We start from the raw sequence: 25,947 nt of genomic DNA, 5'->3' as shown, positions 1-25,947 counted from the left end.
CTGGCTGCTTAGGAGCTGAGATAGAGTACCTGAGTGAAGCAGGGCTGGGGAAGGCTGAGGAGCTCCAGCCTAGAAAGCCCCAGGCTGCGGCCTAGCAGTGGGCCAACAGGTACTGGGGGTTGCAGAGGGCAGCCCAGGAGTAGGCCAAAGCAGCAGGTTCAAACCCAACTTTGCCTGTGATGAGTAGGCTGATACTGCAGTCTGCCCCAGAGTGTGGGGCTAGACAATGACTGGCAGTAGCCATATACTGAGGCAAGGTGGGGATAGAGGGTGGGGGTTCCCCAAGGAGGGGAGACCCTAAGAGAAAGGGGTTACTGCCAGGGAGGCAGCACCCCATGTAAAAGGGCACCAGGGTCCAGGGAGGGACTCGGGCCTGAGGACAGGTGGATCACCAGCCTGCAGAGGGTGCTCCGAACACTGGACTGAGCTAATTCCCAGAGTCACCAGCAGGAGGTGCCGTAGGGGTGAGTCTGACCCGTCTACAGTGCAGGTGCATGACGCACATATCTTTAAGAACACAAGACTGTTCAGAAAGCTAAAATCAGGGACTTTCTTTTCCAACTGGTGAATTATAATCAGGAATATTGAAATACTATAGTGATCCTGGGAGACCCAGTCTACCCCTTGCTCCCATGGCTCATAAGGCTGTACACCAGGTACCTCAACAGCACCAAGGACCCTTTGCACCACAGGCTCAGTAGGTGCAGAAGAACAGTTGAATGTGCCTTTGGTCGTCTGAAGGGTTGCTGGTATTGTCCATTTACAAGACTGGACCTCAATGAAAAAAAATCCCAAAGATTATAGCTGCCAGCTGTGTGCTGCATAATATCTGTGAAGCAAAGTGGGAAAAAGTTTCCACCAGGCTGGAGGGCAGAGGTGGAGTGAGTGGCTGTCTGCTGAATTTGAACAGACAGATACAAGGGCTATAAGAAGAGTTCAGCATGGAGCTGTATGGCCCAGGGAGGCTTTGAAAGACCATTTTCTGAGGGGCCAGAGTAGTGTGCTCGAGCTGGCCTTGCTCTTTTGCAGCCCGGTATGAATCTTGTAGTGAGTGCTGTGTGTGTAGTAATACAACACTGCCAATGCACCTTGTAATACTGTCTGAGAACGATGTGGATTCTGAGACAGGAAACTGGTGAGTGTCAGACATGCTCAGCACCAGCCCGCATATGTTGTGAACGAATAAAGATGAATTATGTTTCAAAAAATAGAATTTTATTCTGTAACATGAACCAGGCAAAGTATTAAACATTTAGAACTTTATAAAACTTGATAAATTAAAGGAACAATTTACAAAGGGGAAAGAACTGTCATTTTATATTTCAGGTGCGCACACACCAACCGTGTCTTTCACAGGTCAGTGAATGTGCAGCTGTGATTGTCTTTAATGTCCCCCGGATTGGATTGGTAGGGGCAGTGCAGTGGTCCTTGATGCCATGTGGAATGTAGAGGGGCAGTGTAAGGAGGTCTCAACATTGAGTTGTTTATGGGCTACAGAGGGAGGTAAGCCTGGGATTCTTGGACCTGCAGGTCTACCAGAGTCTGCAGGATCTGTTTGCTGCCTGAGAAGCACCATTATGCTCTGGTGCATCTCCCTCTCCTCTCCACTCCTTCCTTCCCCAAGCTGTCTGCAAGGGTCATCCTCCGATGCAGCATAGACTTACATCTCCTAGAACATGTGATCCTGAGTCCTCTTCTTTCTCTTCCTTATCTGGCTCAGGTGTTCTGTGGGTGTGGAGGGGGAGACCCTAAAGGCCACAACAACAGCAGCTGCAAACACACAGGGGTGCCATTGTCAGTGTATTCACAACAGAAATCAAACCTTAGGATACTGGACTCACTCCCCTTGATCCCCAAAAGTTTGAGCACTGCATTCTCACTTCTCCCTGGGCTTGATACAGCATTGCGCCAGTTACAGCACCAGCTATGGTGAGTATATGGCCTGTGGGCTGGCGGGGTGGTTGGGGAAATGAAGGTGGATAGCTCACAGCTATTAATATAGTTGTATAGGGCAATAGAACTGAATAGTGGCACTGTTGTCCACTGGCAGGGGTGATTTTAGCAAGTATCTCACTCCTGAGGGTAAAAGAAGCAGAGAGAACAGCTACCGCTGGCATCCTGATGCCACCTGGGCACATATGCTGCTAGCTTATGTACTGCAATGGTGCCTGTTGAAGTTATCACTGAGTGGTGTGGAAGTGTTCTACGGTGGCAGAAGAAATAAGGCAGTGCTCCCCAGAAACCTTTGGCAGAGGATTGCAGAGTGCCTCCATCACAGTTTCATCACAAGCTCCGTGGAGGATTCACAGGACATCCTGGAGAGTATAAACAAACTGCTCTGCATGGTCCCTTCTGCCTAACTCTAGACGGGGATGAGAAGCGGATAGCAACTCTGTCTCTTGGTTGTTTCACTACCTCTTCTACCATAAATAAAAGAGTAATTAACAGATGTGTCCTGCTAGTTTGGGGGTTCCATCTCTGTAATTTCAAAGCAAACTGCATCCTTACCAGAGGTTCCTTCCCCTGCACCAGGCTCACTCTGGTTCGATTGTCAGAACTGGCTGGACTGTGTTGGAGTCAAAAACATATCCTGGCTCACTGTGCAGCTGGATCCCCTAGTTGCCTGTCCCCCATACTCCTCTTCGCTGTTCATGACAGGGGCCTGTGACTTGAGTTCCTCCAAAGTATTCACAGGGCTCTCGGGTGTGAGGTCTCCCCCAAGGATGCAGCTCCACACCAGATTGATGGCTTCCCTTGCCTTCTGGTATGCCTGCCACAGCTCCTTGGCTTTCATGTGGCATTGCAGCTGGTCCCTCTTCTAGCCCTTCTCCTGCACGCCTCAAGCAATCTGCTCATAGATGTCAACATTTCTACAGCTGGATCGGAGCTGTGCTTGTGCTGCCTCTTCTCCTCACAAACCCAGGAGGTACAAAACCTCCTGTCTACTGCATGTAGCTGGCATGGGCAGTTGCACATAACAATGGAGTGTTGCTAGGTGTTTGCCAAGCCAGGCAACCGAGAAAAGGAATTTCAAAAATTTGTGGGGCTTTAAAGGGGAGGAACAGCTTCCTGTCCACCTGGCCCCTGGGAAGCAGAGTTCACAACAGTGACCAGAGTGATCACTGTGGAGCATTGTGGGCCAGTTCCTGGAGGCCAGTAACAGTTGACATAAGTAACACAGTATCTACACTGACACTGCATCAACTTAATTACATCAACCTTGACTATCCACCACTCAGGGGGGTGGTGGTGTTAAGTTGCTCTACTGGGGCATTTATATCAGCGGGAACAAAATTTAAGAGTAGACACATCCACAGCTAAGTCGATGTAAGCTGCCTTGTGTTGACCTAACCATGTAGTGTAGACCAGGCCTTAGTGGTCAGATCTGGTGCCCACAGGCTCTGCTGGGCCAAATTGCAGCAAGCACTGAAGACAAAGCAAGGGGAAATAGATGATGATAATAGACTTGTCTTGCCCCACATCTAGATGGGTTTTCAATATGTCTCTCACTAAGCATTTTAAATAGGAGGCAGGAGTTGGGCATTTCCCCATCATAACGCTGGGATTGTTGTTTTGCTTTTAGTAGAAAAAGGGCACGAGGCTTCCAACTCCTCTTCTTCTAGTTACAATAGATTTTGAAGTCCAAGAACTACGTATGAACCAGTATCAAGAACAAATAGCTGTCAGGTTTGTCCAGGTAGTTAGCATGTCACTTGTTGCCACAGTCATATTGGGATTCCAGGTGAATGGATGGCTCCAGAGGAGAACATCGGTGTGTGTGTGTCCGTGTCCCCTGCCTCTGAGAGCAGCAGTCCAGTTTCTTGTGTTTTTGGGCAGAGACTTGACTCTATCTTTGTTCTTCATTTGTATTTGCTGCTGTTTTGTTTTGTTTTGAAATATGGAAACTACCTAAAAAGCCAAGATAGCAGATCTGCTAGTCTGTCCCCAATTACTTAAAAATTAAAGGGCAAAAGACCTGTTAAGACCTCTAGTCCATTTTCCAACACTCCTCGTTAGACAAGACTGTTATCTGCAGTACATTCTCCTGTGCTTTGGCCAAGCTAGTTGTAAGTAACTTCGTGATGGGGTGAACACTGCTTCCCTTGGCAGGTTAAAACATGACCACTCACCTTTGAAAATCACAGAGAGTCACATACACACAAGGCAGGCAACAGGCTTTGGAATGTAACTATTTATTGGGGTTAATATTTTTCTTTAACTCCCCATTTCTGGCATCGATACAATACTCAAGAGCAGCAGAAAGAACAAAATGTACAAGAATACAAGAGTAATTAGCACAAACCGCCCCCAAATCCAGAGCAAACCATTTTTCCGCTGGAAATGCCAATAGGAGGGGGATCCTATCGCCCCACCCCGCATCCCATCCATCCACTCTAGACAGAGTTTAGCCAGCTGGGAACTGGATTAAAATAAGCAAACGCAAACACTATATTTAAAAATGAAAATTACAAGACAAAAAAATATATAGATATACAATTCATTCGTGCATGATTCTTTAATTAAATGCATTTTTCAAAATAAAAAAGTTACAAGATATTTAAGTTTATTTTAAATTAAAAAGAGTCACCACCTCCCCTCTCTGGGTATGTCTCCAGTTGGCTGCGGGTGTGTGATTCCCAGCTTGAGGGGACATACTTACCCCAGCTCTCATTGAGCTTGCATACTAAAAATAGAATGCAGCCATAGCGGCACAAGCCGCAGGATGGGCTAGTTGCCCCAAGTACATGCCCGTCTGAGACCGCAGAGTGGCTGACCTGTCCCACAGTTCGCACTGTCACAGTTACACTCTGTTTTTAGTGCATTAGCTCAATAAGTAGTAGTGTGAATGTCTCCTCGAACTGGGATCACACAACCAGCTTAGAGGGTAGCCATACCCTGTATGCCAAGTGTGGGGTGGGTAGGAAGGGTACATGGGTTGCATCAGGACCATCACCATTATAGAAATTACATCAAAATCTCTCTCTGGGATAAAGAGTAAAGCCCTTATCCTGCAAAGACTTATGCACATGCTTAGCTTGAAGCACCCAAGTACCTTTAGACCTCAGGGGAACTACTTGCCTGCTTAAAGTTAAGTACTTGCATAAGTTTGCAGGGTCTGGGCCTCAGCTTGGCACCTGGGGAGGTGGAGGGAAGAGGCAGATGGGCAAGCCCAGATTTCCCACCACCACCTTGCAATTTTCCACCCAACATTTAAAAAAAAAAAAAAGAGAATCCTGAACTGTTAAGAAGGGAAGGGGGGGCATGGCAAGTAGTTTAGCTCCAAAATGTAGATTTTAAAAAATATAATGGTAGATTGATTGATTTACTTTCAGAACTTGAATGAAGTTTCCTCCCCCCACAGCAAGGAAACCCATCTGCCCCTGCTGCACTGGAAGAGTCAGGGCTACTCCTGGGGAACCAGGAAGTGATACTGACCAAGCTATTTTCACTGTCCTAGCAGAAGTGCAAAGCAGAAAACTGCAATAATGGGGAAAATGTACTTGGATTTAAACAGATACGTTTCCTGTAGGAGGCCCCAATTCAGAAAAGTACTTAGATCCATAACCACCTGCTTTAAAGTTTTGTGCATGCTTTAAGTGCTTTGCTGAACAGGGATGGATTTAAGCATGTGCTTCAATGCTTTGCTGAATCAGGGCATCATGGGGTTTTAGTTAATATAGGGATTAATGTTTAAACTACTTAACCTGCCATTGCCCCCTCCATGAAATTAATCTCTCTTGAATCACCCACCACTGCCAATATTTAAGACCACATTACTCTGATTTCTCTTACCGATACTCTCCTTTGGGGTATCACCCTGTCTCTTTCCTCTGCCTTTTTCACACTATTTCCCCAGTTGCAATCATATCTCAAAAGTGGGGCAACTCCACCCCCCCCCCCCCCAAGACTGAACATGCTGTCTCTGCAGAAGATCCCAGACAGCACCCCCTTGAGGGACATGAGTGGAACATCCCTAACAGATGGAGGTGTCCTGTTAGGGTGGAAAGCATGTCTTGGATGCAGTTCTGCATCTAAGACAGAACTTTGGACGGTCCTGTAGGGTTTCATTCTGTGCTAGGCAGCAGAAGGTGGGAAGGACAAAAGAACTGCTAGAGGTACAACCCTGGAAAAACTGGTATCTTCCTTTGTTACCTGACTGAGATGTTGGGCAGGGGAGGAGGGGAAGAGGGGGAAAGGAACCAGCAAGTCCCCACTGCTTGTAAACCAATGAGGGCCATCGCAACCCTGGAAGTGTATAGCATGTTATAATGAGCATATATGACCACAGTGTCAACACAACTGCCTCACTGTGGGGGAGGGGCGACTAGAAGCAGCAGGGATGCCCAGATCTGATGTTGGATAATTGACCTGGGGAGGTTACGTAGCAATTGAAAAAATAAGGGTGGGGACGAGGAGATGAGAGATTCTGCTCCTCAGAAATGTACACACTGGACTTTTGGAGGAGGGCCAAAACGCTCCCTCGTTCAAAGCCAGAGTGACAATGCAAGGAATTTATAAAATATCTGGGAAGAAATGAGTTGGTTCTGAAGCAATACTCAGCCCTTCTATAGCTCTATATGCACATTACTAAATTTAGCCTCCCAGCATCCTCTGGGCATTGTCCCCACGGTACAGACGGGAACGGAGGCAAAGGACAGAGAAGCAACTTGCACAAGGTCACAGGAAATCAAAAGAACCCAGGAATGCCTAGCTCCCAGCCCCAAGAGCAACCCTCTGAACTATGATACGTTTGATACAAGGATTGGGACGGATTATGTGGGGGATTCTTTTATATATATATAGATATATTCATATAAAAAGTAAATAAGATCCCAGCTCTTGCATGATTATTGGGCAATCCAAAAAGCAGCAAAGCAAGCAACACTGGAGCAAAGGATACACCAGGCCAAACAGTGCAAGGCCTCAGAGTTAGAGGTGCAGGGGTGGGGGACGGACAAGAACTCCTCCAAAGGGACATGGAGGACTTAGCCAGACACCCATTCTTGGTGGCGAGAAGGGCCACCCAGTTGGCTACAATACCTTTTCCTCCCCCCCCCCCCATACCACATCCACAGATGCCACTGTTGATGTGGTGTGGAGGGCGGGGGAATGACTCCCTGCCAGCACTGCTGCTCCCCACCCCAGCCTGTGCTTTAGCTTGGATATCCACAGGGAGTTCCCACTCTCCATCCCCAGTACTGTCAGGTCCATGAAGGAAGTTAGACTGACTGTTGGGAATATTGCAAAGCGCCTGAAACTTCCCTTAACAGCAGAGGCGATGAAAGGGATTTAACTCCCCAGGAAGACTCAGCTCAGACAGTACCCATTTGGTAAAGGAGGGAGGGTACCTTACCTCCATCCCAGCTGGGGTGGGAGGAGAAGGGTGACTGAAGTACAGGAGATGCGGAGACACTCCCCCACTCCCTGAAAATACACAGCAAGTTAGTGGCTCACCTAAGATTAGAAGGCAGAACTCCCCACTGGGCCTACATACATCCTCCCATCCCTGCAAAGGCTTTGTATCCTTGTCAGCTCCATGCCCATATGCTAGCTTCAGTCAGAAAGACCAGAACGGCGTGCTGGGCAAAGGCGGAAGATTAGTATATATGCTCAGTTCAGGACTGAAGCTGTAGGTCTGGACAGAGGAGCACTGGCAGAGCTCAGGGGTGAAGAGTGGAGAAAATGAGTTCCCAAGAACAGCACAGAGGAGATACAGTTTTGTTTTGTTTTGTTTTTACCCAAAATGCACAGAGGAGACCCTGACATGACAGAAATCTTAGAGTCCCATATCTAGTAACTTATTACATTCAGATGCCAATGTCTGGTTCCCATCCTCTTTCCTACAGTCACCCCAACACAGCAGATGAACAATATGCAGCAAAGAGACACAGTGCAGCCTTGGCTGGGAAAGCTCCCTCCATCATTATGGGACATTCACACACACCCCCACCCAGTCCAGAAGAATACAATCCTGCTCTAGTAAAAGCCCACCAATGCCACCCTGGCTCTTACCCCAACATGCACTTGATACACCCCGGCCTTCCCAAGGAGAGGGTGCTCCCCACTTGTCCAAAACTTCAGGTACATGTCGGGGTTTCTGCCTTCCTCTGAAGATCTAGTAGTGGCCATTGCCAGAGGTGGGATACCAAACTAGACTGGGCTACATCGGGTTCTGCTGTGGCAAATTCTGTATTTAAAATATCATTTCCACTAAGCATTGAAATCAGTGAGCTGATAAGACAAGGAAGGGAGCTCTGCCTTGTTCTAAGTGAGCATTTATTCTGCTCTTGGGGTGGTTATCTGGCAAGAAAGGTGAAAGCCAATCTGAGATCTCAGCAGCTCCACTCACGTGCCATTTCCATTTTACCAGCCTGGCCCAGACCCCATCAGGTCAGGATTTACCATTCTGCAACAACTTTGGCACCACTGTACCTGTGAAGGGAAGAAAAATACAAAGCCTCCATCTAATTTCTGGAGAGGGGGTGGGGAAGGGGAATGGTAGTGCTGTTGGATGGAACCCACTCCAACATTTGGGGAGGTGGGGAAGAGAAGGGTAAATTATATGGGTTTTCTCCAAAACAGGACTTGCCTCTTCAAATCAGAAATTGTTGGTTACCCCAAGGACACCCTCCTCCAGTTCAAGTGAGCCAAATACCATCCCAGACACACACTTCAACACTACAAAATACTCCTTTCTCTAAGACCCATCTAATACCACTAGTTTGTGCAATCACTGCATTTATTATTCATTTTTAAACTCTCTCCCCCATAGAAATTTCATTTTTTAAAAACTTTTCTTTTTTCTTTTCTTTTCTTTTTTTTTTTTTTGCAAAACTATTCATTTCACTTTTTCCACTTTCCATCATAAAATCTCCTCTAAAAACACAACAACAAGAGAATAAACATGGCACAGACAAAGACTGTTTCCCTGGTTTGGGGGGGAATGCTTTTGAATACTCCCTCCAATCCTATGCCCTCTCTGAAAGCATGGATGGGACCTCCCTTTTATCTTCCAGTAGGGAGGGAGTAAAAAATAAATCAGAGATGGAAGGTGAGCATAACCCACATTCATACCAGTGTGGAGTTTTGTCAGCCTCTAGTGGCTGGACCACACAAAGATTTATGAGACTACTACTGCCTGGTCTTTAGCTCAAGCAATAGAGACTCATGCTTTTAGATCCAGAGGTTCAGGGTTCAATCCCCACAGGTGACCCACCCAGGAGAGTGGTGACACAAGCAGTCAAGCTACTTCCCCTGACTGGATTGCACTTCCTTCCTACAGAGAGATGATCTATGATATGAGTTCCTCCAAAGCCCAGTGCTCCTCTCCCCTCTTTATAATTCCAGGAAGAAGGGTCACCAAGCCCCCATGCAATCCTCTTGCCAATGCTCCAGAGGAAGGCGAAAACCCCTCATTATGAAAAAAATCCAGGAACACCAAACAGACATCGGGGGGGGGGGGGGGAACCTCTGCCAAGTAAACATTTCTTGGCTAAAACATGTCCAGAGTTTCCTATTAAAGTTCCCTTTTTTCTCCCACTTAAACTTTTCAAATATTTCTGAACTTTATTACCACGAAACAAGAACGCCATCACATACACGCCAAGAGTAACCAAGCAACCTAAAAATAAAAGTGACTGGCTGGCATGCATCTACTTTGTAAAATAGTTCCTCTTATCTTGCAGCCTCATAAATTAATTCCTTTTAAAAATCGTCTCTCTAACACAACAAGTCTCCTTGTTATTCTTCCATTATAGATCTCCAACATCTCCCCAACCTGCTTGTTTCTGAAGCTGCAGCCATTAGAATAAGTTACCATGAAATAAGAGAACCCTGCATGCGCAAGGTGAAGGAAAGATGCAAAACAAAGCAAAGACAACAGGCAGGTATTAATTCACATACACACATACATATCCAACAAATTACAGGAAGCCTTGGACTGATGAATGAATGGGGAAGTCTCCCCCACCCTGTAACTGGTTTTGAAATATTCTGCTGGATTTTAAAAGTTTTGTTTAAAAAACCCACAAAGGATGGGCAGTTTTGTGGGGGGGGGAGAGGGGTTGTGGTTGTGTGGGAATACAACTAACCACAAGTGGGATCATCTCTCAGATTGGCTACACACAAACTGGAATTTTGAATTCACACCTTTTTAAAATTTTGATGCAAGTCTCTGTGTGGACATTTATTTTGCAGTAGGTGAGTTATAAGGCTGGTCTACACCTAAAAATTAGATCGAACTAGCCACACATTGCTTAAGGCTGTGAAAAATGATGTGCCCTGTGCAATGTACTTAGGTCAACCTAAACCCCACTGTAGGCGCAGCCAGGTCAGTGAAAGAATTTCTTCTGTCAACCAAGCACCGCCTCTTGAAGCGGTGGTTTTACACCGACAGAAAAGCCCCTTCTATCACTGTAGCAAGTGTCTATGCTACAGTGGCGTAGCAGCAGCCGTAGTGCTTGTAGTGTAGACATACCCTTCAAATCCAGGGTGTCTGCAGGCAAAACCACAAAAGGGGTGAATTCCACCCAATTTAGTTATTGTGTGTGTGTGTGTGTGTGTGTGTGTGTGTGTGTGTGTGTGTGTGAGAGAGATCCTTAGAGCTGAGTTCCTCTCTCCTCCACCCAGTACACACACACCTGTAGGCATATTTATTAATTATGGAACCCACAACAGGCAACATCCCCCCCCCCCCACCCATTTTTCCCCATGGTCATGGAATCAACGCAGACACTCACTGCAACACTAATTTAGACTGAATGTATCAGCCTCTCTTCCCCACACCTCAGTGTTTCACAGATTCAGCAACAGTGGAGTGGGGAAGTGAGGGAGGGGTATCTAGCCACAAAGCTCAGCACTGACATAGAATCAAACAAGCCATGGAATGGCAAAGAGCGCTTTTGCACCTAGGACATTAAGAGCATGTCTCAGGGAAGTGGAGAAAGCCACATCATTGCCTGCTTCCAATTACAGAGGGTGGGGGCCATTCCAGATCCAATTTCACACTGAACATGTAAAACCAAGGAGTTGGGGGTGGGGTAAGGGGGGCAGGGGAAGGAGAGGCAGGCAGGCGCGCACACACACACACACACACACACTAAATGTAAGACACGGTAATTCTTACAACAGGTTCTTAGCACCTTTGGTTGACAATTGTAGAGGCAATTTCAGATCCTGGAAATGGTTGTGGCGAACTCTCTCCAACCCACCCACCAGAAAGAGATGAAACCGAGCAGGAAGAGTAGCAGATCTTCCTTCGCACACACAAGGCCTGTAAAGCGATTCAGTGGAGCCAAGGAGGCTTATATTTTCCCTGGGAGGTAAGACTTGCTGACCTCATCTGGCTGGGGTAATGTCATGCCAAGCCATTGCTCCTCCTGAATTGATGGACGGATGTGTGGCTTTCCCACTTCCATTAGAAAAGGCTTAGGAAGGGTACAGCATGTCTCATACTCGAGCAAGTGCAAATGATGAACACGAGGAGGAAGATCCAGGCTGGAAGTGACAGGCCCAACAAAGCTGAGCAGACTGGAAGATCTGGAAGGGAAGGAGCAGAAGGGAGGAGGAATGGCCCAGGTGGTCTCAAAGTGCCCATACAACTGCCAAGTTAGCACCACTAGTAAAAGCAAGAAGGAAGTGAGCCGGGGGCATGTGTTGTAGGGGTGCAACCCCCCACTCGGGCTCTGTTGCAATCTCGTTCTAGCCCTGATGCTTTACCTTCTGATCCCCCTCCCCCCGATAGTGTCCCTCTCCCAGAGATACAGCCAGAGCTACTGAAGCTGGATCATAAGAGACAGCCAACCCATGCCACAGAGAAAGGAGAGGGTCAGAGCTGCCCTGGGAGAAGGCAGGGTGAAGAACTGGAGAAGTGGAAGAGTGTGTACACAGTGCAGGGCAGAGGGGGAAGGTGGGGAGAGCACAGCCCCTTTCAAATGCCTTATCCATCTCTCCAGTAGCAGGAGCTCCCCCATATCTTCAGAAAAGATGGGGGGGGGGAATCCTTCCCCACCCAGCCCCAACACACACACCCTGTTGTCACCCAGGCGCCTTACCAGTTTGACAACATGTTCTTTGAAGACAAATGATCATTCCCCAGCCCAACCCCTCGCAGCTGTGACATCTGGGAACTTCAGACACCTCTGCCCTCCAACTCCCACCCCAGTCTCCGAGCAGAAAGAAAAAGAACCGGGGAAGGGGAGGGGGGAGAGTAGGAGAAAACTAACAACAGCCATTCACACCAGGACTTCTTCCAGCAGCCTCCCCTACCCCCCCAAAGCAGGGAGCCAACTTCTCACTTGCTGCCTCCTCCACCCGCTGCCACCTTCTCAAAATCCTCTGCGTTGCAGAACTCCTTGATGGTGACGGTCAGGAGATTGCTGGTGACATCCGTGACCACCACGTTGGAGCAGGGGGACATCTCGGGGCGCCAGTCGCCAGCCTCCTGCTCTGGGTCAGAAGAGGAGAGGGACGATGAGGGTGTCTGGCCCCCAGCACATCCCCCAGGGGGAGAGCGCTTGCTGGTGGCTGCTGATTCTGGTGGGATCGACAGGTCCAGGACCTCCGACTCGCGCCAGTCAGGGATGGCAGGGCTTAGGGTCTCGGGAAGCAGCTTTGGGGGAGAATCGTCTGGGTCGGAGGAGGAGTGAGGGGTAGGAGAGGGGCAGCCTGAGGAGCTGGAGCTGCGGGCATCGTAAGGGGTGGAGCCCATGATCAGCCCGCAGGAGGCACCTTGTGAGCCCCCTGCCTCCATCTTGCCCTCCAGAGATGTGGCCGGTGCAGCGGACGGCTTGTTGTACAGCGAGAAGGTGCCGAACTTCATGTGGCGGATCTGGGTGCGGAGGATGCTCTCGCTGAACTTCTTACTCTTGCCAATGACACGGTTTCGTGAGGGGATCTTTGGCCGGGCCAGGCCCCCTCCTCCACTTGTGGCCTTTCCGCCCTTGTCAATAACCTTGAGGTTGAGGATGATGCGGCTGCGTTTGGGCTCACGAGGCTTCACCTTGCGGTTGATGATGCGGACAGTCTCGGAGAAGGGCGAGACTGGAGGACGTATGCCAGCCCCCCCGCCCATACCCCCGCTGTTCTGGGGGTCTGGGCGGGGCAAGGGGCGCCGGGACATGCGATGGCATCGCCGGATGTCTTTCTTGAGCCGGTGCACTGCGGCGCTGGAGTGCAGCTTGGGCGAGGAGGTGCTAGAGCCAGGCTTGACAGAGAAGTGTACATCCCCAATGTGAAGGGCCTCCGCCTGGGCCCGAGCCTGCGGTGGGGGGGGAGAGAGAAGAATAGAGTCAGAGACGACCTGAGATATGCCAGGCCTTGAATCGGGGGCACCTCAGCTTGGGGTGACAAGACCACATTAGAAGAACCCTGTCAGGAACCAGAGAGCTACACCTCGTTTGTATACAAAATAATATTTAAATGAAGAAATAAATGCACAGGACCCAGTGGTGAATGGCTGCCAGAAGTCCCTCTCAGTACCTGTTACAGCCCCTAGCTATGGAGCCTTGGCTCTTTAGTTCAAGCTGTAGCAGCTCCTGCTTTAGCTCCGGCAGCTCTGACACTTGCATCATCTTTGACAGATGAGAGAAACGACCTGCTGGTGTGTGTTCAGCAGCAATGAAAACTACCAACCAAGGAACTCAGAGCCATGGGAAAGGAACAGCAGATGTTGTCTGCAGACTGTTACTATCAATCACCATGAATGGCTCCTCCACAAACAAGGGAAGTTCGCGCAGGGCAGCCAGTCAGGTTCTAGGGCTTACCAAGGACTGCACTTTGAGGGAGTCTGAGACTAGGTCTGCACTACGGATTTACGTCGGCAGAACTACGTCGCTCAGGGGTGTGGAAAATCCTCACCTGAGTGACGCAGTTATACCGACCTTACCCCCTGTGTAGACAGTGCTATGTCTATGGGAGGGCTTCTCCTATAAGCCACCATCTCTCAAGGAGGTGGAGTACCTATGCTGACAGGAGAAGTGCTCCTGTCATCATAAGTAGCATCCTCACGAAGCGCTACAGCAGAACTCCATGGACAAGCATTTCCTTGACCTCCCCCTTCTTACATGCTCCCCTGAAAGAGGAGCACAAAGGAAAGTGCCCAGGGAGCCTGGTGCCAGAGAATCTAAAGCTACAGTCAATTGTTACTATACCCTGTCACCAGGAGAAGGGGCCAATCATCCTAATAAGCATATGGTGGTGGATGGTGGGGCTGAGCACCAAGAAGTTTATTTAGGGTGAGTAAGAACCCCAAAGCATGCTAGGCACTGTCTGAATGTAGGGAACAGGGACTGTGTCCATAAGCTCACAATCTAGAAGACAAACAAGATGAAGGCTAGGGGAGAGGAATAAAGCAAGCAAACAAAGTCCCATCCAGACTATTAGTTGGTTAATTTCTTGTAGGTGTCATGGGAGAAATGGATCTTTAGGAAGGGTTGATGGAGAAGGTTGTGGTCTGATGGATACTGTGAGAGGAAAGTCTCAGATTCAAGGTTCAAAAAGATACTGGACATAGAATCATAGGAGTGGAAGGGACCACGAGAGGTCTTGTAGTCTATTCCCCTGTACTCAAGGCAGGACTAAGTATAGACCATCTCTGACAGTTTTTTGTCTAACCTGCTCTGTCACTGGAGATTTTTAAGAGATTCCACAACCTCCCTAGGCAATTTACTCCAGTGCTTAACCGCCCTGACAGTCAGGAAGTTTTTCCTAAAGTCCAACCTAAACCACTATTGCTGCAATTTAAGCTAATTGCTTCTTGTCCTATCCTCAGAGGTTAATGAGAACAATTTACCTGCCTTCTCCTTGTAACAACCTTTTATATACTTGAAAACTAATGTCCCCCCTCAGTCTTCTCCAAACTAAACAAACCCATTTTTTTCAATCTTCCCTCATAGGTCATGCTTTTTAGACCTTTATTCATTTTTGTTCCTCTTCTCTGGACTTTCTCCAATTTGTCCACATCTTTCCTGAAATGTGGCCCCCAGAACTGGATATAGTACTCCAGTTAAGGCCTATTCAGAGCACAGCAGAGCGGAAGAATTACTTCTCATGTCTTGCTTGCAACACTCCTGCTAATACAACCCAGAATGTTTGCTTGTTTTGCAACAGTGTTTCACTGTTGACTCATATTTAGCTTGTGATCCACTATGACTCTCAGATCCCTTTCCACAGTACTTCTTTCTAGGCAGTAATTTCCAATTTTGTATGCGTACAACTGATTGTTCCTTCCTAAGTGGAGTACTTTGCATTTGTCCTTATTGAATTTCATCCTATTTACTTCAGACCATTTCTCCAGTTTGTCCAGATGATTTTGAATTTTAATCCTATTCTCCAAAGCACTTACAACCCCTCCCAGCTTCGTATCATCTGCAAACTTTATAAGTGTACTCTCTATACCATTATCTAAATCATTAAGATATTGAACTGGACCCAGGACCGATCCCTGTGGGACCCCACTTGATATGCCATTCCAGCTTGACTGTGAACTACTGATAACTACTCTCTGGGAACAGTTGTCCAATCAGTTATGCACCCACCTTATAGCAGCTCCATCTAGGTTGTATTTCCCATGAGATGCTTTTGAACAGACTGCAAACATCTTTTTATTTACTTATTATCATTATTGTTACTGTGGTGTGAAAAATGTTTCTCTGGAGTCTGGACCTTGACTATACCTTGACAAAAAAAATAATTAACTACCCCTGACCTAGGGTCTATTGTAGTTCCCGATGCAATTCTTATGTTCCTATTCCACCCCTAGGTTCCAATGCAATTCACCCCTAGGTTCCAATGCAATTCCTGTGTTCTTATTCTCCCCCTAAAAACTTGTCCAGACTTGTCCTGCCCCTTCAGATGAGATATTTGTTTAAAGTGACAGATTAAATAGTGAAAGCGTAGAAGAAGCACCTGCTTTTCTCAGAGAAAAGAGAGAGCTGCTCTCCCCATTCCTCCCCAATAAATGTATCAGGAGTCATATCTGCTAATGTTTGGGACAAACGTTTTTAGTTCTTCTTATTCCTGTAGAGCCACGACATCTCTGGGAGAGTGAGCTGGAATTTACTCTGGCTCGTGCATCAGCAACAGGATTGTCTGCAGGGAGCTAATTACATTTTCATTTGTAAATTGAGATAGTCTGAGCTGGAGACAACAAACACGGAACCCTACAGGGTAATTTTACACTTGCTTTTCAGAGCAGAGTCACGCTTTAAATGGCGCCCTGCAAGGATAAGATGCTCCTACCCCATTGAAACAGACTCTCCCTCATCCCAAACAGAGTCACTCTATAATTCCCTTGCCCTCAAAACCCAGCCCTGGCCAGAAGTAAGCAGACCTTTTGGCCCCACACCCATTATTGCCTTGCCAACTTAGAATCAAATGATTATTGTACCATCTAGTGACCACAGTGAGAACTGCAGTCCCTAGGATACAACATCCACTATCTCACCTCCTCCTCCTGACTCTCACTCACACAGAGCGAGCTCAGGACAGGTTCTGGGGAGCTAAGGTTTTAAGCTGCACTATTATCTCCTCTGCCATCATGCAGCTTGTACTGGACCTATAGCTCTCATCATGGGAATGGGGAGAAAACACTCAGAAACTTAGGAGCAGCACTTTTAAAGTCATCGAAGCGAGGAACCAAGATGGGGCTTATGAACCCACTCCAACTCCTTATATCTGATCCCAAAAGATTCCACTCCTGCTAACTGCCCTCACCCTGCCCACTTCAATCCCAAGTTATGACAAGAGCGCAAGCTGCAGGAAGCCCCAAACCTCTCAAGCAGCCCTGCCACACAATGGGAGAAGTTGGGACTGGAGACTTGAGGGCATGTAGCTCATCTCTTGATAATACAAAGCTATTCCCTACAGTAAGATCTCCAGTGCTTTGTCTAGTCTAGATGTAAACAGCTCCAGTGATGGATGGGGGCTTCTACTGCTTCATCTGGAAACAATTTCACAGTCTAAAGGCTCATCTACGCTAGACGTTTTATACCTGGAGTTAAACGATTGTCAAATAACTCAAGGTGGTTAACGTGTTTGTAAGGCCAGTGTGGACATTCCCCAAATGTTTATTCCAGGCCACAAACATGTGTTTATCCTCAGCAAAGGTTAAAAATCTCTAGCACAGACAAATCCTAACAGATTTCACTGTCAGGCATGACGTCCTAATACGCATCCAGAGTTTCTTTTGGCTCAGATTCATCCATTATTCCATGCCCTATGTGCCTTACAGCACAGATATTCAGATTCCTAACCTAAAGAGCCTACAGTCTAGTACAGGGGTAGGCAACCTATGGCACACGTGCCGAAGGCGGCACTCAAGCTGATTTTCAGTGGCACTCACACTGCCCGGGTCCTGGCCACCGGTCCGGAGGACTCTGCATTTTAATTTAATTTTAAATTAAACTTCTTAAATATTTTAAAAACCTTATTTACTTTACATACAACAGTAGTTTAGTTATATATTATAGACTTATAGGAAGAGACCTTCTAAAAATGTTAAAATGTATTACTCACACACGAAACCTTAAATTAGAGTGAATAAATGAAGACTCGGCACATCACGTCTGAAAGGTTGCCGACCCCTGTTTCAATAGCTCTTTGAATCCGAATAAATCCTCACTCTTTTCCTCACCATTTAAAAACATACAGATGGTTGTGGTTCTCTTCAGACATCTTTTAACCAAGTTATTCTGGTTGATATTTTACTTTGAATCTGTGTCTTGTCTCACACATCATTATCACAGCCCCTCAAGCATTTTTATTGCTCTTCTCTGAACTCTCTCCAGTTTGGGATTATCTAGTGGTGTGGTGCAGTGAATGACGTATCTTATTCCAAGTGAACTGAAACCATACAATGAGGGATTATTAACTCTCTGATAGCTGGCATGACTCCCTCTGCACAGAAAATTCATAAAACCCCTTGTCTTTTCTGCCACTACATCATACTAATCTGATGTGTGATTTGCTTTTCACTATCACACCATGGTATGTGTGTCTCTCTCTTTTAAAAGTATTTCTGCTCTCAAAGTTTCTTTTGCTCACTGAATACTTGTGTCCCAGATTACTTCCTATCCCAGAAGCACTTGTCTGCATTTTTCCTGGTTGAATCCATTTCTTATTTCCTGCCCATATTTTATTTCCCTACCCTCATGACACCTTGTATTTTACTATCCTATGAATGGAATTAATATGCTGGTTTTCTCCTCTAATAGATTTACAACAAACAGGCTAAAATGTAACCTAACACTCCCTCCAACTCAACACGCTGCTGTTAATCATTGCTTAGTTTACATTCTTTGCAATGCTTAGCAATTCATGTTAGAGTACACATACCCAAGTCAGCTTGAATTCATTTTTCAAGTAAAGTTTCAAGAAACAATATCAAATGCTTTAGCAAAAATCCAGATGTCCCAACTACCGTGTTCCCTCCAGCCACTAGTCCAGTAATTCTACCAAATACGTGATCAAGTTTGTCAGATATCATTTACAAATGCGCCTCTCTTCCCCCTGAAAGTTGATAGTTTTGCTGACCCATTCATTTTCTCCTCCCACTCCTGGCTATGTGCCTGCTTCCCTCTATACCTGGAACTACCTCCCAATCCCATTTACAAAGTCGTCTTCCCACTCAAATCTCAGCAAGAAACACACTTCTCCCTGCTGAAGGCTTAATTCTTCTATGGTGCTCATGAATTGTAAGGGTTCATAGTTTAAGACAATAAAAGTTGATCCTTTCTCTGAACTTCACAAGTGCATCTTAAATGTCTCCTTCTGATGGTAAATTCCTTGGAGCAGGAACTGTCTTTACCTTTGTGACTTTAGTGTGGAAGATGTGCTCAGTGCTGTACATAGAATACCCTGTTTACTGATCATGGTTCAATTTTCACCAAGATGAAACAGTCTGCAAACATCTAGAGATTTTGTTCTCGTTTAACAGAGAATGAAGGTTGACTTACAGCACCAGTAATTGCTAGAATCACTTTTTTCCCTTCTTTTGGAAATCTGTATCACATTTGCTCAGCCCCCTAATGAATTCTCATCCCCTCGCACCTCCCTATTTCTGTTCTTTTTAAAATAATTATTGCTAGTGACCTAACAAATAATTTCATCAGTTCCTTTCCTTCACACTCTAGGACACACATACTGAAGACAGGGTGATAAGTACATATTTGAGTTCCTCACAAATCTTACTTTACCTAATTTATGTCAATAACTACAAATACGAAGTAATAAAGACCTTGGATGCAACTCTTTTCTTGTTTTGATTCAAACTAAAACATTTCAGTAGCTCTGCCGTATTTACATGATTCCTCCCTTGTTTATTAGTGCATCTGCTTTGTCTTGTACTCCCCTCTCAAATAATATATTTATAAGAGCCCTTATTTCCCCTTTCACCTCTTGGCCTAGCATTCTGCCTTGTTTTACTGCCTGTCTATTCTGCAACCTTTAGCTGACAGAGCAACAGCAAGCTGTGCTCCTAAGCAACCCTACCATAAACTGTGTTTTCTCATTGGAGGAGAAATGAATGCTATAAGGGAACAGATTTCATTTTCAACCTGCTGAGGGGTAATTTATGAACAGGGAGATCAAAAGCAGAGTTTGAGGGGGAAAGTTGCTTAACACCATGTTGCGCCTCCCCCCTCCGCTTCAGTTTACAGACTAAATTAGGTCTTGCAAGCAGCAAGAGGGAAATCCCCTATTGTGCAGGGCAAGTGCAGTCTATTACTGCACGCTCTCGATTACTACTTCTTCCTCCATTAACACTTTCCAATCTTCACCTTATTATTTAGAGTGACTGAGAATAGAGATCTCTGCAAGCTGAGCAGGAGGGTCAGGGACATGTCCTCCAATAGCACATGCCTGACCTTAAGGAGTTGCATGTGACCCCTGAATTTCCCAAGCCAACAAAGCTGTGAGGAAAGAAGTATCCCAGGGAGGTGGGAAAGGAAGACAAAAGTTGCATGTGAAGTGTGTGTGGGGGACAGTTAATGTGTCTCTATTACCCTGCAAAAGCTTCCATTTTTCCCCAGACTGAATCTTACTGTTATTTCCCATCTATATGGGAACCTGCTACAGACAAGGTTCATCAAAGATGTCACATTAATAAAGGTTGGAAAGGACTGTCCCACATCAGCCACTCCAAATTCCCCTCCCAAAGCAACAACTTATGTTTTCCATAAGTTAGTCTCACCTTACAGGCCATTGCATGCCATGATCCCCCCTGCAAATGAACTTGTCCTCTGGGATTGAGCTCTTCATCCATGGGAAAGTTTGACTCAAATATCCAGAGAATAAAACCAAACCTCCTACCCGAAATACTGCAGCTGAAGCCCACACTTTCAGTCCTGCCATCCAGGATGCAAGAGCTTGTTAGTGATATCACAAACACAGGTGTGATATCTCTTAGTGACCGGTAGAAAAGCCAAGCATTAGAAGCCTGACTTAAGGCACCTAAGGCCAGATTTACAAAACAATCAGGTGCTTGAAGATGCAGATAGGCACCTAGTGGGATTTTTAGAAGTGCCCAAACAGATTAGGCACATAACTCAAATCAAAGAGTAATTCCTTTGTAAATCTGGCTCCAAATCAGTATTAAGGTAACTAAATAAATAAGCAAACGGAATTTCAAATCAGGCCACTTATTTAGATGCTGTATTATGGATTTACAAGCCTAACTTTAAACACCACATTTGAAAATCTTGGTCAGAAACATTATATATGAAACCATTCATTACGAGTGCACGCTAGCCTTTTAAAACCAGTCATGGTTTGGTTCCGTATTTAATCTCCATACCTTCCAGTTCTAATCGGTTGAGTCTGCAAGTCAAAAAGAATATTGTTCTAACTGCCAGCTCTGCAAACTCCCCCGAGGACCCAAGAGTCAAGTTTCTCCCCCATGCTTCAGAAGTCCTCATCAGCAAGAGATTCTGCAGTCAAAAGAACTGACAACACGTTTAATGTGTGAGACAGAACAGAACCCTGCTTCTCCTCCTGTAGTGGCATCAGTTCTGCAGGATTAACAGGAGTCAAAACCTTGGCTTTGGCAGACAGAAAGATAGGACTTCAGTACAAAGGACTGAAGGGCCACTTTTAGCTGATTTTCTAACTGAAATCACTTTGCAAAGTTTCCTCAAAAAGTTTGGACAAGTTCAGATGGTACTAAACCAAAAGAGTGTTATTTCTTGCTGTCTAGTCTGGGGTGTTATTTTTAGGGCTGAATCAGATGTCAAAGAAACCAGCAACTAAGGCAAGTCCCCAGCACAACCTCATCTCCCCAGACCCCCTCCCAAGAGGGAGACACCAGCAGCTCCTGCCCTACTCAGTGCTCCCCACAGCGAGGCATCAACCTACCAGTGGTGATTTTTTGTTCCATACTTCACCCTCTTCTCCAGCGTGTCAAGCTAGCTATAAGCACAAGTCAGAGGTTTTCAGTAACAGTCAAGTAGATTTCAAGAGTTGGGGAGGAAAAGAATTAAGGCAAGTCAGGACACCAGTGAAGGAATATTGTTAGTGGTGGTGGTGTTTAAGAAATTATAGGAATGCTTATTTCTTGAAGTGTCAATGATTTGTGTCCCCCACCCCCAATATTTTTTTTAAATAGAAAACCATTAACTAGAAATCTAATCAATTTAGATAGTAAGTTAGAAGTAAGGTAGATTCATAATCTGTACCCATTTCTGAGATGCCCTGCCAGCTTTTTGTGACTTTAGAATCACATTTTGCTATATATAATATTACACATTTAAATTTTTTAATGAAATGTTTCCCTTCCATGTTGCTGTGTCCCATACAGACAGAAGAGGAAACCAACTGACTATTCAAGGAAACTGATTAGTCAAATGCTCAATGTAAATAAAGAAGCAAAATTTAGAATGTTTCTTTTCAGATTTCAAGTGTTACAAGTAATAGTAGGTTAAAAAAATTCAAGCAGAAGTGTTATCTTTAAGTCAATGGAGTCACCTTAAGCTTTCCTGTGCATTATTGGACTCCCAAACGCAAGAAGAGCTAAAGCATAAGCATCAGAGATAAAAACTGACTATAGAGTGAAACTGACTAGTTCAGTTTCACTGAGTGAAGAGTAAAAAGAAACACATCCATTAGTGGGGAAAGCAAACAGATTTTTACCATTTTCAGTTTTTAATTAAGGCAAGACAATGTAGGCAAGGGGTATGTGTGTTGGGGGGGAGGATGTTCCAATCACCACCAGTGCTTCTTAAAAATTTCCAAAGAGCACCCCAATTTTTACCAGGGCATCCAGAAAACCCCAGGAAGATTCTCCCCACAATTTTTAAACTATTTTTGCAGTTTTCCCATATGCTGTATCTTTCCAAAGCAGATAACAGGGGGCATCCTACTGCAATGGTTCTCAACTTTCCAGAATACTGTACACCTTGTAGGAGTCTGATTTGTCTTGTGTACCCCCAAGTTTCACCTCACTTAAAAACTACTTGCTTACAAAATCAGACATAAAAATACAAGAGAGTCACAGCCACTATTACTGAAAAATTGCTTACATTCTCATTTTTACCATACAATTATAATATATTCCAATTGATTTATATCGTACTTACATTTCAGCGTATAGTAGATAGACAATGACTTGTTTATACTGCTCTGTATGAAATTTTAGTTTGTACTGACTTCGCTAGTGCTTTTCATGTATCCTGTTGTAAAACTAGACAGATATTTAGAGGAGTTGATGTACCCCCAAGAATACGCATACCCCTGGTTGAGAACCACTGTCCTATTGCACAGAACTTTGAGTGCTGCCACTTAGTGCTTCACTTATGTTTCAACAGAGCTTTGAACATGTGAAGCCTCTCAACACCCCTGTGAGGCAGGAAAGCAAAGTATTAACCCCATTTTACAGATGGGGAAAGCAGACAAAAACGTAAAGTCACTTGCCCAAATCCACAGAATGAGTCAATGCCTGAGATAGGAGTATTAGATACATTACTAAAGCACCCATCTCCATAGCATCTGGTCTAATCCAAGATTAGACCAGAATTGAGAAATTCCTGACTCCCCACACAAATTTGTCTTAAATACACTGGATGTATTTATTTATGTATCCATTCATTTATGATCCTGGATTGGGATTGTTAGGGAAGCAATAATGCAATAAATTTGTCTGCAGGGTGTCAGTCAGAGAGCAGAATATGGCAGAATATAACTCTTACGGGGAAAAAACTTAACTTCTGCTACAAAGGTCAACACCACCAGATTTTAAAAGGAGAAAACTGGGGACGCCGCCCTTTTTTCTTTTTTAAAGTCTTCCCTGTGAGACAAAACATGACTATGCACGAAGAAACAAATATGAAAATGACACTGTCATTGCAGACGAAGTGGAGTCTTTAACTATGCCATGAAGAGGTAGAGTTATTCCAAGAATTCCAGAACAAGCAGCGAGCCTCAAAGGACCACCAATATAGCACCTGGGGGCATCTAGCATACTGACATGGGAAGAGGAGGGGGGGAGGAGGCAGCAGCAGGACCCTTGTCACATCTTTAAAAAAGTACTACAAAACCTTTTCATAGCCACTAAGTATGCTGCTATATTATCACATACAGACCAAAGGGGGGGGGGGGGATGAATGAAATACCACTGTGGTGGGGGGAGAGAGAGCAGGTAGGTGGGGACAAACATCTGTGGGTGGACGGGGGGGGGGTGAGGAGAGAAGACTGACAAAAAGAGAACATCCCCACAAATACGTACGCACACACCCCAGCTTTTACTATCCCATTGGTGATAATCCCTCCCTACACCAAGCAGCATCTCACGCACTTACTTCTAGCCCCCCCCCTTTTATTTAGTTGCAGCAGACCCCCAGACTAAGAGAGGCCCAAGTCATTTGGGAGTTAAGTACCTCCAACAGTTGACAGGCAGTGGGATTTTGGATACATCTAACTGGGCCTAAGTTATTTAAATAAGAGTTACCTTCAGGAGGAAAGTTTTAGGCTTGGGTCCTCTCTTCTTGGGCCCATACAGCTCACGCTCTCGTTCCCTTGAGGGAGTCAAATTTTAGAAAGTTAAACTTTTTCTTAAAAAAAAACAAAAAAACCACACATACACATAATTATTATTATATTTGGTAGCTCAGATGTCAAACAAACAAATGTGCTTTCCCCTATTAAACTCACTTCTGCTCAAAGGCTGCAATAAGTCGGGAGTCCAGGATGTTCTCTTCAGGTTCCCAAGTGCTGTACCTGCCAAGGCACAACAAAATAACCAAAACAGGAATACCCGCATAAAAAAGGAGAATGGGGGGGGGGGAGGAGACGAGGCAACCCCAGAGTACAGTTTGCGCGCATGGAAAAGGGATGCATAATATCTCAGAGCAGACTTGGGGAAGAACCCTTTATACACACACACACATATACACACGCGCGCGCACACACACACACACACACACACACACACGGAGAAATACTCAAACAACTCACTTGATGGCCCAGCCTTTCCATTTCACCAGGTACTCGATGCGCCCCTGCAAAACACAGATGAGGAGGGAGGGAGGGAGAGAGGGAGGATTAGCGAAATGGCCATTGCAACAGACCCGCGGCAGCGGGGGGCCGGGGCCGGGGCCGGGGCCGGGCTGGGCGGCTGCTCACCTTTCGGATCCGCCGCTTGATGATGGATTCGGCCGCGAACACTCGCTCCCCCACTGCAGACAGCTCCATCTTTGCTCAGCAGCAGCACCCACAGCCCATAATAATCCCGCCCGCTTCTCCCTCCTTCCCTCCCCCTTCTCAGGCCGCCGCCGCCGCCACTAGGGCTTCACCGGCTCGCGCACGCTCGCGCTCGCTCTCCGGCCGCGCGACAGCACGTGACCTCCCTCCTCTCCTTCGCCCCTTCACCCGTGCACCGTTACCAGGGTCTCCCCAGCGGCGGTTGCTAAGAAAAAAAGAAGGAGGAGGGCGCAGGCGCGCGGGCTCTTAAAGGCGCTGCGCGCGCGCGCGCGGGCTGCAGGGAGCGAGGCGCGAGCTGGGTCGCTGCTGGGGCGGCAAAGCGCAGGGCCGGGGACGAGGCCCGGGGTGCAAAGAGCAGGGCAAAGCACAGGGGCTTGGAGTGTAAACGCGCTGAGAGGGGGGACAGTTTTAGATATACAGCCCCCCTCCCTCTGCTCCTGGTAGGGTGACCAGACAGCAAGTGTGAAAAATGGGAATGGGGGGAGCGTAATAGGAGCCTATAAGAAAAGGACCCCAAAATCGGGACATCTGGTCACCCTAGCTCCTGGCTGCTGTTAACTGGTTGCTAATGAGGCTGCCTTCCCACCAGGAGATCCCAGCTCCCAGGGTCAAGGGGGCAGGTGCATGGACAGTCCCTGTCCATCATATCAGTGCAGTTAGAGGGACCTGCCGGCAGCACGTTGGTCAGGAAAGGTCTGTACACAGCTCAAGCTAACACGACTAGCCCAAGTTATAAGTAAGGCATCAAAGAACCAAAACACGGTTGGGAAGAGATGGAAACCCCCATGCTTCAGGGCATAAGCTGCCCTCTGAAGAATGGGGGTTAGGAAGAAAGTTTCCCTGAGATCAGGTTATCCTATAACACTCACTGCAGGGTTTCTTGCCCTTTCTCCTGAAGCAGCAGCTAGTGCTGGCCACTGCCAGGGACAGAATGCTGCACTACATGGACCACTGGTCTGACCCAGTCCCTTGCCCATTGTCCTTTTCTCATAGTTAAAGACCATTTTCCTACTGCACACACAGAAGGTGAGACCTAACCACGTTCCCTTGAACTAGCCAAGGTTCCAGTTTGATTCTTGAAGCACAATTAGGTCCCATCGGCTCTTTACACTCGCTATTCTGTTTGAAATCAATAGGGTGCTCAGAATTAGGGCTTATCTACACCCAGTTGTACCGCTATAACTATACCACTATTGGTAAAGCAGTAACAGCCACTAATGTGGATGTAGTTATAGCTGCCTGAGGGTGCTATACTCCTAT

The 25,947-nt window shown here is 46.3% G+C and overlaps 1 protein-coding gene across 2 annotated transcripts; it reads right to left on the bottom strand.

Annotated features, from left to right (window-relative positions):
* Positions 1-4,174: 4,174 nt before the first annotated feature.
* CBX6 (chromobox 6) lies at positions 4,175-25,544 on the bottom strand. 2 transcript variants are annotated; one of them, XM_044985057.1, is made up of 6 exons: positions 24,610-25,544; positions 24,442-24,485; positions 24,139-24,204; positions 23,936-24,002; positions 12,297-13,204; positions 4,175-11,538 (listed from the first exon to the last, which is right to left on the bottom strand). In XM_044985057.1, the coding sequence occupies exons 1-6, from the start codon at positions 24,676-24,678 to the stop codon at positions 11,304-11,306; spliced, it is 1,389 nt and encodes a 462-aa protein (XP_044840992.1). In that variant the 5' UTR covers positions 24,679-25,544; the 3' UTR covers positions 4,175-11,303. The 2 variants fall into 2 exon arrangements, with proteins under 2 accessions (XP_044840992.1, XP_044840984.1); XM_044985049.1 differs by having other exon boundaries at positions 12,297-13,258; positions 24,610-25,543.
* Positions 25,545-25,947: the final 403 nt, after the last annotated feature.

This window comes from Mauremys mutica, chromosome 1 (assembly GCF_020497125.1).
Source record: "Mauremys mutica isolate MM-2020 ecotype Southern chromosome 1, ASM2049712v1, whole genome shotgun sequence".
In the NCBI taxonomy this organism is placed as follows: domain Eukaryota; kingdom Metazoa; phylum Chordata; order Testudines; family Geoemydidae; genus Mauremys; species Mauremys mutica.
Note: the sequence above shows the minus strand (reverse complement) of the source record. Positions and strands in the feature narration are given on the sequence as shown.

Excerpts from the sequence above, each read along its gene's own strand:
- CBX6 (XM_044985049.1), bottom strand. The coding sequence starts at position 24,678 with ATGGAGCTGTCTGCAGTGGGGGAGCGAGTGTTCGCGGCCGAATCCATC. Across the intron at positions 24,205-24,441 it reads TGGAAAGGCTGGGCCATCAA|GTACAGCACTTGGGAACCTG; the intron begins GTGAGTTGTTTG and ends GTGCCTTGGCAG. Across the intron at positions 11,539-12,296 it reads GCGGGTGGAGGAGGCAGCAA|ATCTTCCAGTCTGCTCAGCT; the intron begins GTGAGAAGTTGG and ends CTTCCCTTCCAG.